Source organism: Eutrema salsugineum, unplaced genomic scaffold (assembly GCF_000478725.1).
Source record: "Eutrema salsugineum unplaced genomic scaffold, Eutsalg1_0 scaffold_12, whole genome shotgun sequence".
In the NCBI taxonomy this organism is placed as follows: Eukaryota; Viridiplantae; Streptophyta; class Magnoliopsida; order Brassicales; family Brassicaceae; genus Eutrema; species Eutrema salsugineum.
In genome coordinates, this window is record NW_006256895.1 from 83,739 (window position 1) to 101,113 (window position 17,375).

At 35.7% G+C, this 17,375-nt stretch overlaps 2 protein-coding genes across 2 annotated transcripts; both read right to left on the reverse strand.

Moving 5' to 3' along the window:
* Positions 1-514: 514 nt before the first annotated feature.
* On the reverse strand, positions 515-2,978 carry LOC112089085 (uncharacterized protein At4g02000-like). Its single transcript, XM_024160045.1, has 2 exons — positions 933-2,978; positions 515-818 (listed from the first exon to the last, which is right to left on the reverse strand). The coding sequence occupies exon 1, from the start codon at positions 2,704-2,706 to the stop codon at positions 1,846-1,848; it is 861 nt and encodes a 286-aa protein (XP_024015813.1). The 5' UTR covers positions 2,707-2,978; the 3' UTR covers positions 515-818; positions 933-1,845.
* A 4,599-nt stretch (positions 2,979-7,577) lies between these two features.
* LOC18025485 (lamin-like protein) lies at positions 7,578-8,701 on the reverse strand. The gene is made up of 2 exons (XM_006408521.2): positions 8,499-8,701; positions 7,578-7,912 (listed from the first exon to the last, which is right to left on the reverse strand). The coding sequence occupies exons 1-2, from the start codon at positions 8,668-8,670 to the stop codon at positions 7,578-7,580; spliced, it is 507 nt and encodes a 168-aa protein (XP_006408584.1). The 5' UTR covers positions 8,671-8,701.
* Between the last annotated feature and the right edge of the window lie 8,674 nt (positions 8,702-17,375).

A 17,375-nucleotide genomic window follows, 5' to 3' on the forward strand; every position in this document is an offset into this window, starting at 1 on the left:
TAGTTGATGCGCGACGAGGAATGTTCCATCCATCCCGCACAGCTTCTTGCAGCCCTGGTTTGTCAAGCCATCTCCTATCAAATAAGAAACTCTTACAGGGTTACATCGGTTTTTTCTGTATAGTAATAAGAAGGGGTCTATGATCAGAAGCCCAAATCTTCATGTACTCCACCTGAGTGTGAGAGAAAATACTGTGCCAGTCTTCATTGCCCATGGCGCGATCCAATCGACATCTAACTATACCATTTCGCCGTCAACTGACCCAAGAAAACTGGTTCCCGTGTAAGGGAAGTCAATAAAACCACAGCAATTTATCATAGCTTGAAATGGGAGGAAGGAAGCTTAAGAAAGGCGCTTGCCACCACTCTTTTTGTGGTTCCCAAAGATTTCATTAAAGTCACCAGCAATAAACCAAGCACCACTTCGATTAGTCCCTATCCTACTCAACCGTTCCCAAACATATTCTCTGTTCTTAACCACAGGATCACCATACACAAATGACATAAAAACACGGCTTCCATCGATAAAAGTCTCAATATCAAATAAACAATCATCAGAGAATAAAATCTTAACCGGAAAATCTTTAGAATACATAAGAGCTAATCCTCCACTAGTACCCTCAGGTTCAACAGTGTGGAGATTATCAAAACCAAGAGTTACTTGCACATTCTGCAGAAAAAAACGATCGTTCTTTGTCTCAGAGAGAAATAAAAAACTTGGAGAGAATCTCCGACATATCTCTTACAGTCGACGAGCTGTTGGTCTTTGCGATTGTCCTCATATGGTGGGCTTGGGTGGGTTCTGGGACCCCACCAAACCTACACAAGATCGAGAGACATTTGCCTATTTAGAACCATTACAAGCGAGACATTTAGAGATAGGAAAGATCTCCTCCTTACGAGGGAAAGTTGTGGAACTCTTAGGTTTCTTACCCCTAGATCCTCCTTGAGTTGATCCAGGTTTCTTCTTAGGAGAGTTCTTGCCGTGGAAAGGCTTGAGCTTCTTAGAGATTGCAACTCCAACCCCTTTGGGACTTCTGGGGATCTTCTTCCTTTCTTCCACATGCTTTCTTGAACCGGTAGTAAAGAGCTGACGATTCTTTTTACCTTTAGGGTCACCAGCCTCGGAGAGAGCAGCCTTAACTTGCTTAGGAGAACGAGAACGTCTGCTCGTTGGGGACTGAGAAGACGCTGGGGTCTCCCTGATTTCATAAACAATGGGCACCAGCGTTTCAGAGATAGTATGCTCCTGGCTCACACCATCAAAAGCATCAGCGAGTGCCTCCCCGAGGATCCGAAGGTCTTACTCCATAAATTCCAGGTTATCATCCTCCTTAGTAAAATCTTCATCAAGCTCCTTATCAGCAGGATCAACAACAAGCTCCTCATTTGGAAGATCATTTAATCGGTCCTCCTTGGCGAGCTTAATGGCGAGTTCCTCTTCAGCAATATCATCAGCAAGATCCTCCCAGTCGAAGGGAACCACCTCCTCACCAAAGAGGTTCTTCTCCCCTTCAATCGTCATTTTAGTGTCCACTAGTGCCAGAGCTAGAGGAGTAGTCGGCTCGGTTGTAGTAACATCAGCTCCCCGAGACAGAGCATTCTGCAGAGGAGAAACAGCTGTGCCTGAACCTGAACCATATTCAAACATACGCCTATGCGATCTCTCAGAGTCAACTGGATCTTCCTCTTCTGCGACAGCTTTCCCCTTATCAGCAGCAATAATGGAGCGATGGTTTCCAGCTTCTCGTTCAGAGTCCAGAGCCTGAGAACGAGGAAGACGAAGGGGTTACCATTGGGCAAAGCTTAGAGTCTCCCTTGGTGGGGATCTCTGCAGCTGCAGGATCTAAGCTTTGCCCAATGGTAGAGAGATCGCGGTCCTCTTTGCAGAGAGATGCTCTCTCCGATCATTTCCACCCAGGGTAAGCCGCTCAGGAACATCCCGAGCAGGAGATTCACGCTGGTGTGGATCAGAAATCGGTTCCTCTCTTAGTCGCTCGTTACCAGCCGAAATCAGGGCAGATCGGTGAGCCATGTTATCCTGACGCTCACGATCTGATAACAACGGGCAATTCCTTTCCTCATGCAAAATCATGTTGCAGGTGAAACAGTAACGGTAAAGGCGTTCATACTGGAGGGTCACAGAGACCTCATCACCATTGTCAAACTGATCTCGACGCTCCATAAAGAGAGACCGAGAATCATCGACAGTAACATTGACCCTTCTATCCTTCACATCCACTTCTTCGACATGACCCAAAGCCTCTCTAATCTTCCGAAAAGCTTCATCCACCCAGTAGTGAAGAGGTACTCCTCTGATTGTTATCCAGAAGGTTACAGTGCTCGAGAAATCATCCCGGATGTTGGATTCCCACCTCTCTAGTGAAAAGGTCCAGCAATTGAAGTGACAGGGTCTGCGCTTGAGGACCTTATGCAAGTCCTCCTCAGTTTCGAAGTCAAAAAAGAATCGACCATTCCCAAGGTCGTGACCCTGAACTCTGCCATCCAGGTCCCAGATTCCAGCCCGAGGCATGAAGGCGAGCAAAGCCTCAGTGCTTCTTCCTTGGTGAAAGGTCCGACCGATGAGAGTGAGTCGGAAACGAGCCAGCAAAGCCGAGTTGTCAAATCTTGGAATCCTGATGGGTTCATCCTCTTGCAGAGATCTCCGGTCTCTTGGAACGGATAGGTCATCACGATGGTTTGACATTCCACAGAGTAACCCGTAGCAGTGAGCTAGAAACAGGGGAGATGAGAAGTTACGGGAAAATGGTGACCAGAGAAGAAAGACCAAGCAAATGCACTGTTAAAAACAGAAACTGAGCTGGCTAACTATGGAACAACAGAGCAACAAGCGAGGGGAAAAGGAGATCAAAGTATCCGAGACAAGATTCAAAGAAGGAAGAAGCGAAATTCTTGAGAAAATCGGTGTCCATACAGTCCGTACAAAGCGGCGCTAGAGAGAAAACCGAGAGCTAGGGTTTTGTTTCCGCCTCTTCTCATTCAATTTTGTCTTTAGGTTTAAATAAATATTGTTCAAAAATGATGTTGTTGTTGTCATGGATATAGTAAGCACGAATCTTGGCGATTTTTTAATCCAACATTGAAATCGATTTGGCTTCATTAGTTCGTTAATAAAAATGGGGTTTCATGACGATACTATCCGGGTTTTTATCACATTTGAGCATCTATATCATAACTTCTATATATTATAACTTTCCAAATTAAAAAAAACGAATGAGATATCATGTGTAAACCTTTTTTTTGTTGTTAGGGACCACAACATATAAGAATTAATTAGAGCGGTTTAAATAAGAAATTTTAAGAATTAATTAGAGCTGTTTAAATAAGAAATTTTCCTTTTATGGTTGGATAACAATACTTAGTTTTTATTTTTGTTATTTATTTTACATTTTAAATATTAGTTTGTCAGCAATATGGATATATACAAATAAGTGAAAATGAGAAAAAGGCAATTCTCTAAAATTGCCCCAAAAAATTAAAGTTTCTCTAATAGAGCCCTCCCTTTGTATTGGGACAACTATAAGCCTTCATTAAACCCAGAAAACACGCTCTAATGATTTTCTCCTTCAAACCTTTGCAAAACCTAAATTGATTTTCTCAGATAAAACTTCATCGATTTGCTTGAAGCATTCGAGTCTGAAAGCGGAAGAACAAGCATTGCGCATCAGTTAGGATAAATTCTTCTGATTGGTAATTGATTTTTGTTGGATTGGGTATCAATTTTGTTGGTTAAATTTCGTCGAATTGGTAAATTTTGTAGGTTCTGATGGCGGATTGTAGGGTATTGGGTGTTAGAGCATGTTTGATTATAGTCTATAGTTGTATTTGTTGATTCATAAAAATTTAGGAATGTCTTTCTGAATCGTTTTCATAAACCCGAAGGCATTTGTATGTGATTGTTTTGTTTTCTCAGGTCTTAGATCTAAAGTGTACTTTGTCTTTCCTCAGGTCTGGAGAGGGAATTCTCAAATTGTGATACTTATTCTGGTCAACTCAAAGGAACACTTCTTCATGGGAAGAAGTATGTATGGTCGGATGGAATCATATAATGTACGAGTGTGATTGAGAAGAAGAAAAATTTACCTTTTAAGAATTCCTTCCTAAATGTAAATAATAACTTTCTAAAATTAAGTACATGTATAAATAGTCACAAAAGTTATCATTTGTACATGTATGCCTTCCTAAATGTATATGATGGCTTCTAAAATTTCAATTGTTGTATAAATAGAAATAAACGTTATCATTTAACTCTTTTAAGAATGTCTTTCTCACTATATATGATGACTTTCTAAATTTCATTTGTTGCATAAATAGACACATAAGTTCCAATAACACGTTTTAGAATGAATTGAGATGTTTGTGCTGTTTATCTATGTTATCAAAGTACTCTTGAATTCTTAGACATGTTTGTTGTTGCAAATCATTTTTATGTTCACTTGAATATTTCTTAAGTTTTTAGATGATCAAATAATTCATATACATTTTAGGAAGGTAGGAAGGTATTCAGAAATATTCAAGAAACCTTCCTACTTCATAAATGATTCATATATATTTAGGATGGTCTTCCTAAATAGTCAATAAGAAAATTTGGTGTTGGATGTACATGTGAAAAATAACATCTTATCTTCAGTTAATTGTAATTTGTAAAGGATATTATGATGTTTTTGATACCTCATTTTCTTTGCAGTTAATTCTATAAAAATTTCCAATACACAACATCACTTTCATACCATTGCATTTTACAAACGTCATTTAAAACATTTTCATGAAGCTTTCTTATATATTCAGGAAGTCTTTCCTAAAAATAAATTGTAGGAAGGTCTTCCTAAATTGCTGCAAATAATTGCAGTAATTGCAGTAATTGCAATGTCATCCTCAAAAGCAGCGGCTTGTCCTTGTCGACTCTCATATATAAAGATAACAAACAATCTTCTGAATGTGATGATGTGATGCCTGAAATCGATATGTACTTAGCCCAATTCAATGACACATGAATACCAACTCTGCATAATCTTACATTCTCAGCATTTCTCTTTGAAACATAAGGAACCTGTGATAATTGAAAACTAATAGTCAAAAGAAGGTATATGAGAAATTTGCCAACGATGATTTTGGAAAACTCTCAATTCAAATTGGGGAAATATAATCACCGAGATGATGATAGATGTGAAATCGACGATATGAACGGCTATATGAAATCTTTCAATCGCAATGAATAATGATCGGTTCACGTAAATGAACGATATAATCCCACTCGCAATAAACGACATAATCTCAATCACAAATTTTTCAATCGCAGTGAACGACATAATCTCAAATCCAGTCGCCGATATGAAATCTCTCAATCGTCGGTGGATTGAAATCAACGATGATCGGCTCATGCAAATGATCTGCAGCGATAATCCAATCGATTTTAGTTAATTCTCTTAATTTATCTTAATTCTTTTTAATGAAAACTATAGTTGTCATCTTCCAAATGAGGGGTTATATTTAAGAAGGTTTAGTTTTTTGGTGCTATTTCATTCTAAACAAAAAAATGATTTCCAAAACTGAAAGACTACGTAGCCTAATCAATAAAAAAACATTTGCCTACACTAGTTCATTGATAAATTAGGGTTTGTTAAATTCACCTATCTCATAGATAGTCAAAATCAATTTGAAATTAAGAGAATTTCGTATTAATGAAGCTGGACCTTAGTGATTACAGGAACAAATTGGTTCGTCGAGTTGACAAGCTATCTTGAAAAGAGTACACTTCGGATTGTATTTGATCATACAGTTGTGTTTTGTAAAAGGTTACTTACGTACCTTTTGATAAGAGATAAAATCATTTGTAATTCATATTACATAGTGAGAGGATTGAGTTCGACAAGATTGTTAAGTTGTCTACCTACAAGAAAACATGCTGAAAACATGTTGAAAATTTACAGAAAATATCACCGGAAAAGTGTAGGAAACAACTTTTTATTATTATCAAATTTCTATGAAATTGAAATTTTGTTATAGAAAATTGACCGTCGAAAATTGTAAAAGAAAAAAAAAAGATAAGAAATTTCTTACAACAATATTGGTAGGAAAATTTTGACAAAAATTTTGGTTGGAAAATTGTGGAAAATTTTGGTTGGAAAATTGTGGAAATTTTTGATAGAAAGATTATAGAAAACTTTCAACTGTTTTTCTACGATAATAATAAAAATATAATTAAATTAATTTTAAACAACTAAATTAATTTCAAAAATTAAATTTATTCTGTTAAAAAATTTGAAACTAAAATTATTATTAATTATGAATTCGAATAATAATATACAAACATTAAATGTTTTAACAATAAAAAGAAATAGAAAATAATAAATAAAAATCAAATGTTTCATCAGAATCTCCTTCAATCCTTAGGTTGCCGAGTCGAAATCGCTGTCGTAGGTTTGCATATGAGCCTTTAGGAGTTTGATTTTCGTCAGTGACTGAAGAGCTTCAACGTCGTTTGGGTGGCTAGCAAGATGCTTCTCGAGCGCTGCTTCTTCCTCTTTGGTCACTGTCGCGACGAGATTTGGTCCGTTTCGCCGGATTTTCATACCAAATGTTTTCGTAAAAATATAACATGGTTTCTTGTAGTGAATTCCTAGCTGTGAGATTGATAAGTTGTATAGCTACAAGATTGACGAGCTGCCTAACTGCAAGATTGTCGAGCTCCCTAGCTGCTGCAAGTACGATGAGTTGCCTAACTACAATATTGTCGAGCTACCTAGCTGCGAGATCGTCGAGCTAATTCTTTTGCTATTCAATTGCGTCTTAGAGACTCATACCAGTGGAATGTCGTTTGGCTGAAGTTTCTGAAAATTTATAAAGAAAGCCACAACTAGTCTCTTTATTTCACTAGGCAACAAAATTAAAGGTTTGGTATGTTATTCTAACTATTTTCTCTAGCCTTGTTGTTCCTCGCACTAGGATTTTGCCCCTTAACTCTCTCTATCAACGGTTGCTTCAAAATGACTTATTCTAAAAAATATATCTCTTAAGTTTAGGAAGTGGGAAAAAAAAAACGACATAAGCTAGGTTTAATTTTTTTTTTTTTTTGAAAAAAAGGTTTAATTATTTTCGTCTAAAAATATATGATATTTCCTAAGGAAAGCCTTGTAATGGACGGTTTGGTGCGGTTTCGGTTCGACCTCAGATTTTAGTGAAAAAGATCAATAAGTTTAAAGAAACATTAGATTTTCCCCAGCTTAAAGAAACATAGGTTTTTAGATCAGTTTTCCCTTTATTTCTTTTTTTCTCAACGAACAGTTTTCTTCTTCATTTCAGCTTTCGATTTATTTCAATTATAAAAACATGAATCCATTTAAACCGTAATAGGATTTAACGGTCTTGAAATATGGTTATTTTGGTTTGGTTTAGGTTGGTTCGGATCAGATTATTTAGATTGAACAAACACCCAATGAAGCGACGTAATGTAGTGAATATTTCTAATTAAGGAAATGACCCTTTGGTTTCAATTGATAACACCAAAACCAAAATTAACAAAGAAACGAGATAAGAAGACACATAGCCATAGTAAAATTATAAAGCTTTAAAGGCGAAGGCGGTGAGAATGGTGATAGCAACCGCGGTTAAAGCGTTTAAGGGTATAATGAGAGTAGTGGCGGTCGAGGCCGGAGTGATGGTAACGTTTGGAATTGAAGGCGGCGGTTGAGGAAGGACGTTAACGGCAAGCTTCATTCCTTTCATGCAATAACCTCTACCGCAAATGAAGTAATAAGGCTTTGGTTGAAGAAGTTGAAATACATCTCGTCCTCCACGTGCCACGTTGAATATGAAGTCAGTGTCGATGCATTGCTCGTAGCTACTCTTGTTTACTTGGAGGATGTTGTGATGGGTTCGATCAAACCCAAAATCTGTAAATTTAGATGAAAAGTTAGAGTAAGATCAACCCATATAAATATTTCATATTCAAAATTAATAAAATTCGACCACATTTTAGAAAAACTTAAATAGATTATTTAAATAACAAAAGTCTAACCCTATAAAGAAAAATCCCAATCCAGTATCCTAACAAATACAAAAAAATTGAATTCTTAAACCTAAAAACTAACCTTCAATGAATACAAAAATTCACATCTGAAAAATAGTGTTTTTTACTTTTTAAATTTTAAATAATTGGTCAATTTTTAATTTAAACAATTGTAGAGTGGTAAAAATGCTTAGAATGAGAAAGTATTCTATACCAAAATAAAAAAAAAAAAAATTAACTCACATTTTAGAAAAAAAAAGAGTCTAGAATGAAACTCGAAATTTAAAAAACCAAATCCTATAATATAAATAGTAACCCCAAAAAAAAAAATTAAAATTGAAGTGGTGTATTTCCTTTAATTCTGAAATACTTGACCTATTTAAAATTTTTAAACTTTTTATTCTAAATTGTTCCAAAAACAAAAAATTTAGAAGTGGAAAAAAAAGAATGAAGAAATGTTCTTTACTAACAGAGCCAGTCGCCAGAGTAGAAGCGTTGGTGGTTGGCCCAATCGGTAAAGTTAACATCTTGATTCCAATTGTATTTTCCGCCGCCTACTCTGTGAAGACTTGATTCTACTTCGATTATCATCATCACTACTGTTACATACAATATTAGTGCCCATATATTTATTCTCCCCATTTTTTCTTGTTTTTTGGTTAGTTTTGTTTTCTGTAATGACTAATGAGTTTGTTTGGTTACTATGTATATATAGTACAAGAGCATGAAAATTAGCGTGATGTATAATATTTGCATGAATCCTATAACTTCTCTTCAGGACATTTTTTATGCATGATATTTTCTTCACACACTTCTTCTCTGCTCTTTTTGGTATATATATGATAGTAATTTACTATTCTTTCAATTTATTGGCCCGGTCGAAAACCTTTTCCATTTTTTTTAGTCGACAGGGATTCCATTGTCCCACACCATTGGAGCCTTTTTTTGTTCTGTTTATAAAATATGGAATGAAATATAATATCTTAGAGAAAGGAAAGAATTACTTGCAACAGGGGAAATTATCAAAAAGCAACCTATTTAAAATACGCGACGGATTCTTTTAATATTTTGGATATTTTCATGTTAAATTAAGGTGTTGATTCGTTGGGCCATCTCTTACTCTTTGAGCTCTTACAAAGCATCAAAGCCCAACCAACTATGATATAACTTTAATTTGTTTAGTTACTTACCACTTATAAAAAACTGCTACTGTTGTGAAAACACGTTCATATATATGCACACACTAGAGAATAGACTTAGAGAGAGAGTTAGAGAATGAAGAACAATATCAAAGATTTCTTGTTATTTTTTTCACTAAATTATGTTGTTTATAAAGCCAAACTCACACATATATAGTGGAGAAGCTTGGAAACAAAGTTTTAAAAACTTGGAGATAAAGTGATCCAAGGAAAATGAATGTCCAAGGGAGATGAATACTTAGTAGCTAAAAAGCTTGGGGAGAAAGTCATTCCAAAAATATAACCAACATACTTATAACACTCTGATTATCCATTTATATTGATGCGGTGCATACTGCCTCGTTAAAAACTTTATCATAGAAAACTCCGTTTTAGAACAAAAACCAGAACAAAAGAAAAAGAGTGCAGTAAAGCTCCTCCTGAAAAAAAAACATATATTTTTCTCTTCACAAGTTTCGTAGATGACGCATTCCAATGCTGTAAATATATTTTCTGAATATTGCAGTAGGAAGCGCCTTTGCGAAAAGATCTACTGCATTGTTGTTTGAATAAATGTATTGGACATCGATTTCCTCATTCTTGTCGAGTTCTTGAGTATATGGAAGAAATCTTGGAGGAATATGTTTTGTGCTGTCACTCTTGATATAACTTTCTTTAATTTGGGCGACCCAAGCAGCATTGTCTTCAAATATTTTTGTAGGTTCTTTATCTTTGATTATTCTGCTTGATTCTTGTATGTGTTCAGTCATTGATCTTAGCCACACACACTTTCTGCATGCTTCATGAAGCGCAAAAATCTCCGCATAATTTGAAGAAGTGGCGACCAAAGTCTGTTTTTGAGAACGCCACAAGATCGCCGTTCCACCAAATGTGAAACCATATCCTGTTTGCGATCGCGCTTCATGCAGATCTGACAAGTATCCTGCATCTGCAAAACCAACTAGACCAATCTCAAGGTTTCTTGAATAAAATAGGCTTAAGTCAATCGTACCTCGTAGATAAATGAAGATGTGCTTTATCCCATTCCAATGTCTGCGCATAGGGGATGATGCACTCTATCTTGCAAGTAGGTTGGTAGCAAAGGCTATATCTGGTCGAGTACAATTTGCAAGGTACATTAATCTGCTAATAGCGCTCATATAAGGTACTTCAGAACATAATATTTCTTCGTTATCTTCACAAGGTCGAAATGGATCCTTGTCAACATCAAGCGATCTATTGACCATTGGATTACTCAAAGAAGTCGCTTTATCCATATCAAAACGTTTTAACATCCTTTTGGTGTAATTTGATTGATGCACAAATATTCCGTCTTGGAAATGCTCTATTTGGAGCCCTAGACAAAGTTTTTTCTTTCCAAAATCTTTCATTTTGAACTCTTCTTTCATATGAGTTCATGCTCATCAATCTCCTATTGAGTTCCAATTATGTTCATGTCATCAACATATACGGCAATGATCACAAATCCCAATGCGGATTTCTTAATAAATACACAAAGGGATATCGCGTTGTTGATGTATCATTTACTCAACAAGTATTCACTTAAGCGATGATACCACATGCGTCCAGACTGTTTTAGTCCGTAAAGTGATTGGTGTAGTTTGACCGAACATATTTCCCTATATGTTTCCGGCATCTTTGATCTTTTTGGGATCTTTAATTCTTCTGGAATTTTCATGTATATATCACTTCAAGTGAACCATATAGGTATGCAGTCACCACATCCATCAGGTACATCTCTAAACTTTTAGATGCCGTTAGACTCATTAAGTATATGAATGTGACTGTATCCATAACTGGAGAATATGTCTCTTCATAATCAATTCCTGCTATTTGAGAAAAGCCTTGTGGAACGAGTCAGGCCTTATACCTTGTGACCTCGTTTTTTCTTATTTCTTATTTCTCACAAAGACCCATTTACACCCAACTGGCATTACATATTTAGGTGTAATGACTACAGGTCCAAAGACATTTCTTTTATTCAGGGAGAATAATTCATTTCTCATGACCTCTTGCCATTTCTTCAAGTCAGGCCTTTTCTGGCACTCTGACACAGACCTTGGATCTGGATCATCTTCATGATCTATTTCTCTGGATATCAAAAAAGAGAACATTCCATTTTTATTTCTCTAGATACCAAAAAAGAGAACATTTCATTTGTATCATCTATCTTGCTTCTAGCCCATAATGTCCCACTTTGGGCGAAACTAATGGAAATCTCATATTTTTCAGTATCGGGATCGTCTTCAGGACAAACCTCTTTATCTGGTTCTTCTGGAACTTTTTCACAAATATCTTCTAGACATTTTTCTTCATTTGGTTCTTCTAGAACTTTGTCTCCCAATTTTCTTTTCTTTCGAAGATTTTTATCCTTCGAGCCTATTGGCTTCCCGCGCTTTAATTGAACATGCGGTTCATTTGCTCTATTCCCATCAATACATTGTTCCGGAACATTTATTTTTGATGGAGCATTAGCAACGGGGATATAAGACTTCATCACTCTTCTCGTATCTGTGAACGCATCAGGTAACTGGTTTGCCAAACTTTGTAAATGTATTTTTTTTCGAACTTCCACCTTGCGTTGAATGGTAGGAGGATCAAGATAAGCCAAAGTTTTTGTACACCATATGATATCTTTTGGTGATTTTCTAGATCCTCACCCCAACGCGGGGAGTTCACTTTCATCAAAGTGGTAATCGGCAAAACGTGCCGTAAACATATCTCTAGTTATCGGTTCAAGATACCTAATTATATTTGGGGACCTATATCTGATATATGTTCCCAATCTCCTATGTGGCTCCATTTTTGTTCTTTGCTGCGGGGCTATCAGGACATAAACCGCACATCCAAAAATACGGAGATGAGACACATTTGGCTCCTTGCCAGATGTTAATTGTATTGGGAAATATTCATTATATGCACTTGGCCTCATCTGGACCAATGCCCCAGCATGCAATATTGCATGTCCCCATACACTAATTACAGTAATTGGGAGCTTTGTTCTCAATATTAATGGTCTTGCAATTAACTGCAACCGATTAATCAAAGATTCAGTCATGCCATTTTGTGTATGAACATGTGGAATCGGATGCTCAACCTCGATTCCCAGTGACATACAATAGTCATTAAAGGCCGCTGAAGTGAATTCACTAGCGTTGTCTAGCCTGATTTTCTTTATGGCATAATCAGGGAATTGCGATCTTAACCTGATTATTTGGGCAATGAATCTTGTGAAAACCATATTTCTTGTGATCAAGAGACACACATGTGGCCATCTACTGGATGCGTCAATTAATACCATAAAATATCTGAATGGCTCGCATGGTGGGTGAATCGACCCACTTATATCACCATGTATTCTCTCTAAGAATACAGGAGACTCATTCCCAACTTTGGCTGGCGAGGGCCAAATTATGATTTTTTTTCTTGAGAACATGCTTTACATGAAAACTGTCGTGATTGAAAAATCTTCTGGTTTTTCAATGAGTGGCCACTCGAATTTTGCACTATCTTTCTCATCATGACTGATCCCAGATGGCCAAATCTTTCATGCCATAATTTAAATGTACTAGTAAACTTGAAGTTCAAGTTTACTGTAACATATGATTCAGTCATATTTATTTTTGTGCAATATAGTCCAGAGGACATTATTGGTAATTCTCCAATACATGTCTACTCAAAGATGTAAAGCAAAGATATTCAATGCCATTTTTATTCATAGTTTCTATATGATATCCATTACTGCGGATATCCTTAAAACTTAACTAGTTTCTAAGAGACTCGGGGGAATATAAGGCATCTTGCACTTCAAATTTAGTCCTCCTTGGCATTAAAAAACTTGCTCTTCCAGAGCTTAATATAATCTTTGCATTACCAGATATGGTACTCACGCATCCGGCGGAATCCTTTATTTTGAGATAGGAGAAATACTTTTTGTCTTTAATTATTGTGTGTGTGTCGTAGCACTGTCTGCTAGACAAGTAACTCCATCCTGAATCTCAAACTGCGACTTCTTCTGGATCACAATTATCATAAAGATAAATATATTATTAAACCGAGACATAGACCTTAAAAGTTATATTACATCAACAAAAACCATCCCTTTTTTTCTTAACAAAAGACTATAAAAGTAAATTATATTTTTATTGAAAAAGTAAGACTAGATTATAATTTTTCATGTCTTCTTCAGAAAGGTACTAAGTTACATCGATCTCAGTCATTTCCTTTCCGTTGATTCTTCTGGATCAACGAGGAAATCTGCGACATCAAGATGAGTGGCGTCACTTCTGCCATCAAAGGAGGGTCTGACTTCAGCACAGATGAAATTAGTTTCAAAATCCTTTCTTTGATCTTTTTCTTTGGCATTTTGTGATGTTTGGTACAATTATGATATAGCTTTAAATTTTTTAGTTACTTACCTCCAGTGGCGGATCAGGATTTTTTTTAACCTGGGTCAATTTATCAAATAGAAAAAAATATATTGAAATGGTCATATCAGAGATTTGATCTTGGGTTTAGGGGGTTTAATTGGTAGCATTTACAAACAATGCTAATGTTTTTTTTCATAAATTTATGTACAAAATCAATTATATAAAAATTTATGGGGTGTCAGATGACCCCCCTTCCTTTTAAGTGGATCTGCCTCTGCTTACCGCTTATAAAAAACTGCTACTGTTGTGAAATACAACTTCGGAAAGATGTTCGTATATATGTAAATACTAGAGAAGAGACTTAGAGAGAGGGTTAGACAATGAAGAACAATATCAAAGATCTCTTGTTATTTCTCTCACTAGATTATGTTGTTTACAAAGCCAAGCTCACCTATATATAGTAAAGAAGCTTGGAGACAAAATTTTAAAAACTTAAGGACAAAATAATCTAAGAGGAATGTTCAAGGAAGATGAATACTTAATAGCTAAGAAGCTTGGAAAGAAAGTTATTCCAAATGTATAATCAATATATTTATAACAGCTACCAAATTTTACCAATTATGGTATAGCTTCTTTTCTAAACGATACAAACAAATTAACAAAGACTTTTTATTTTTAGAAACTGCAGGGAAAAATCACAACCTTACTATTTGTGCTGTAACAGCTATGATATAAAAAAGTGGATTATTGATTTGTAAAGTAAGTGTGTTGGTTTTAACGGTAAATTTATTGACGTGGAGATTTATTGCAGAAATTTTTGTGATAGTTTTATTGGTTGTATTGTGAGGTTTTGGCTGTAGTAACATGAAAATTACAACATAATTGATAAATATAAGATGTGTTACCAATATTGTGTTAGGCCAATGGTAAAAAGGTCTAGATATGTGTCCATCCATCCATGTTGGGAGGGACTATATACAATGTTTGGATTCTTGGTAAAGAGATGAAAAGTACTTTTTTATTAAAAAGAAAATAAGATGTGTGTTGTATATGTATCATAATTACTTTTATTTAATAATAATAATAATAATAATAATAATAATAATAATAATAATAATAATAATAATAGTAATGTCTTTATTGTTGTATTAGTAAACATAAATTGTCTTAATAAAAAAAACATGTTTACAATTAAAAAAATCATAACTACTTAGATAAATCTGGAAAATGCGATTCCATAATTTATTTCATCTTAGCTAGCTTATCTCGAGTCGCGGTGTAAGCAGTCGCCAACTGTTCATGCCGCTGCTCCATTGCCTCGATCTTTTCATCACGTACTCTGACGTCCTAAGTCAACCGTTCGATGTCAGCTTAGTACTTCGGAGGCGGGTAGTGGTAATCGGAACTAGAAGACTCCATGCTCGAAAGTCCACCTAACCCAATGACGATTCCCTTGATTTTGCGTGTTTGCAACAAAAAATTATAAAAATTAAATATTACAAAACAAATAAAAATTATTAAAAAATAATCATAAGTTACCAAAAGAACGATCTTGTTGATCTCTTCCTGGCCTAGCTCATTCGAGGACGTAGATCTATTAAGAGAGAGATGCGAGAGTTCGTTTTAACGGTCAGTCTTCAACTTCTTGCTATTCTCAACAACCTCACGTATCTCCGGATCTTGGAGTTCATCGGTTTTTTGTTTGTGTATCGCCTCTTGATCATCGCTAGGTAGTCTGGACGAACTCCCCCAGCAGCTTTGGTCTGCGTAAAAAATAATTAGTTTCTAAAAAATACAAAAATCATAAAAAATGAATAACAGAATTACTATTTCCTCCATCTCATTTTCGATCGATTTTGCACCGTTGTTGTGAATGAAAATCCCTTTTCCTCCTTGCTCACTCTTCCAGTTTTTCGAGATTTTTCTTGGACTGCTCTTTCGTTGAATCCTTACTCCAATGCACACAAAAGCCCTTTCCAGACGTCGTCATTGAGGGCTTCTGGCTTAGGCTGGTTGTGCAGCAACTTTGGCTTCCACGCTCCTGCATCTTAAAGATGCGCAATTTCTCCATTTGTTGTATGTTCTGCACGCCATCTCATAGCTCCTGCCGTGCGCTCTGATTGATATAACTTTTTCAATCTCTCTGTTAACGGCAAATATCACATCCGTTTATATGGGACTGACACTCTTCCACTTGTTTTCTAATAGCGAGGTTTTTGACAAAAACAACATGTCAGGCGGTTTTCATCCTCTCTCCAATATATCATACAGTTATTTACGCATACATCTATCATCTTTTACAGCAATCCTAGACCAGCAACAAGTTTCTTTATCTCATAGTATGATGATGGTGCAGGAACATGTGAATCCCTTGAAGTACAGATATTTTAATTGCATTTTTGGATGGGCTTGAGTGAGATTCAATGAATAAGGCTTAAACATATCCATCCTTAAAAGACGCAATGATGCTACTTAACATGTTTATATACATGGATTGATATACATCTCGGATGGTGTATGATCCATGGGAGTGAGCTAAATACAAAGAAAACAGAGAAAATTCTCTCTTTGGATCTAACCAGGTAGCTTGATAAGTTGGAGGATTGAGAAACAGCACTTAAGGCTGTGAAGGATCTTCTAATAAGTTCAAACACTATGAGGAGAAACACTCGACAGATAAACACGAGCAAAAAGAAATATTTTGTAAAGCAAAACGGAAAGATTTCAATTGATAAAAAGGTGAAGAACAAATGATTGGGACAAATTGAGATACCCTAATTTCGGAAACTTAACTTAGCTTATTCTTCACTCACTTAACAGCTTTTCATATAAATATGAACTCATAAAATATTTAATTAATGTCTGAAAATTCTTTATTAAAATAAACTAGGAAAACTGAAAAAAAAACATCTTAATAGAAAACATTAATTCAAACTTAGAAAAATAAAGCAGCGTAAATATCTTTAGAAATAAAATAAAACACCTTTTTTTTCTTGGAACAGCACCAATGCGACTTCAACTCGAGTCTACATGAAGAACTCACTAGAAAAAGAGAAGAGAAGTGATTAATAAGTTACTCAGTGAGAATGATCCTACCTGTCCACTTGATCTATACGAAAAATTAAATAAAACCACATATATGTCTATTTAACCTAAGATTAGACAAAAAAAAATCATAAATCTTTCAAAAGTACAGAGAAACCTAGCACACAAGTTTTCACTCACGAGAACGTCACACTGTAAATCTGTTTAAATCTGGTGACTTGTCAGCCACAAATCTCACAGGTCCGTCAGCCCCTGTACTGGCCACACTCCCTCTGTGTATGGTCCAGCTGTGGTCCCACTTCACAAAACGTTCTTCGTGAAGACCAGCAAATAATTCGTCCATCGGCCGGGATCAATCATACGCTCTAACTCGTCTAAACTAACACCAATCAACAATACATACAACAGTTCTCAAGTAATCATTTATGTTCATTTTAATTACCAATCAATCTCTAATTCTAGGTTCACCATACACATATACAACTATGTCTAAGACAACCTATAGATCCACAAGTCCCGCCTCATCTTTGCCTTGTGATTGAAGTTACAATGCGTCAGAAGAACTGGTTGGAATAGGCGTCCCAAGGTCTGTGATTCAAAAAAAGTTTCTATAAATAGATTTTTCATAAATGGGCTTTCTAGAAATATAAATACTTGGAAAATTAAACTTTCCAAAAATAGAACTAAGATTTTGGAGTGGACAGAAACTTTGCCGGAAAGAAACAGACACAAC

Bases quoted from the DNA above. Each gene is read 5' to 3' on its own strand.
- LOC112089085 (XM_024160045.1), bottom strand. From the start codon at position 2,706: ATGTCAAACCATCGTGATGACCTATCCGTTCCAAGAGACCGGAGATCT.
- LOC18025485 (XM_006408521.2), bottom strand. From the start codon at position 8,670: ATGGGGAGAATAAATATATGGGCACTAATATTGTATGTAACAGTAGTG. The intron at 7,913-8,498 runs GTTAGTAAAGAA...CTAAATTTACAG, and splicing joins CTACTCTGGCGACTGGCTCT to ATTTTGGGTTTGATCGAACC.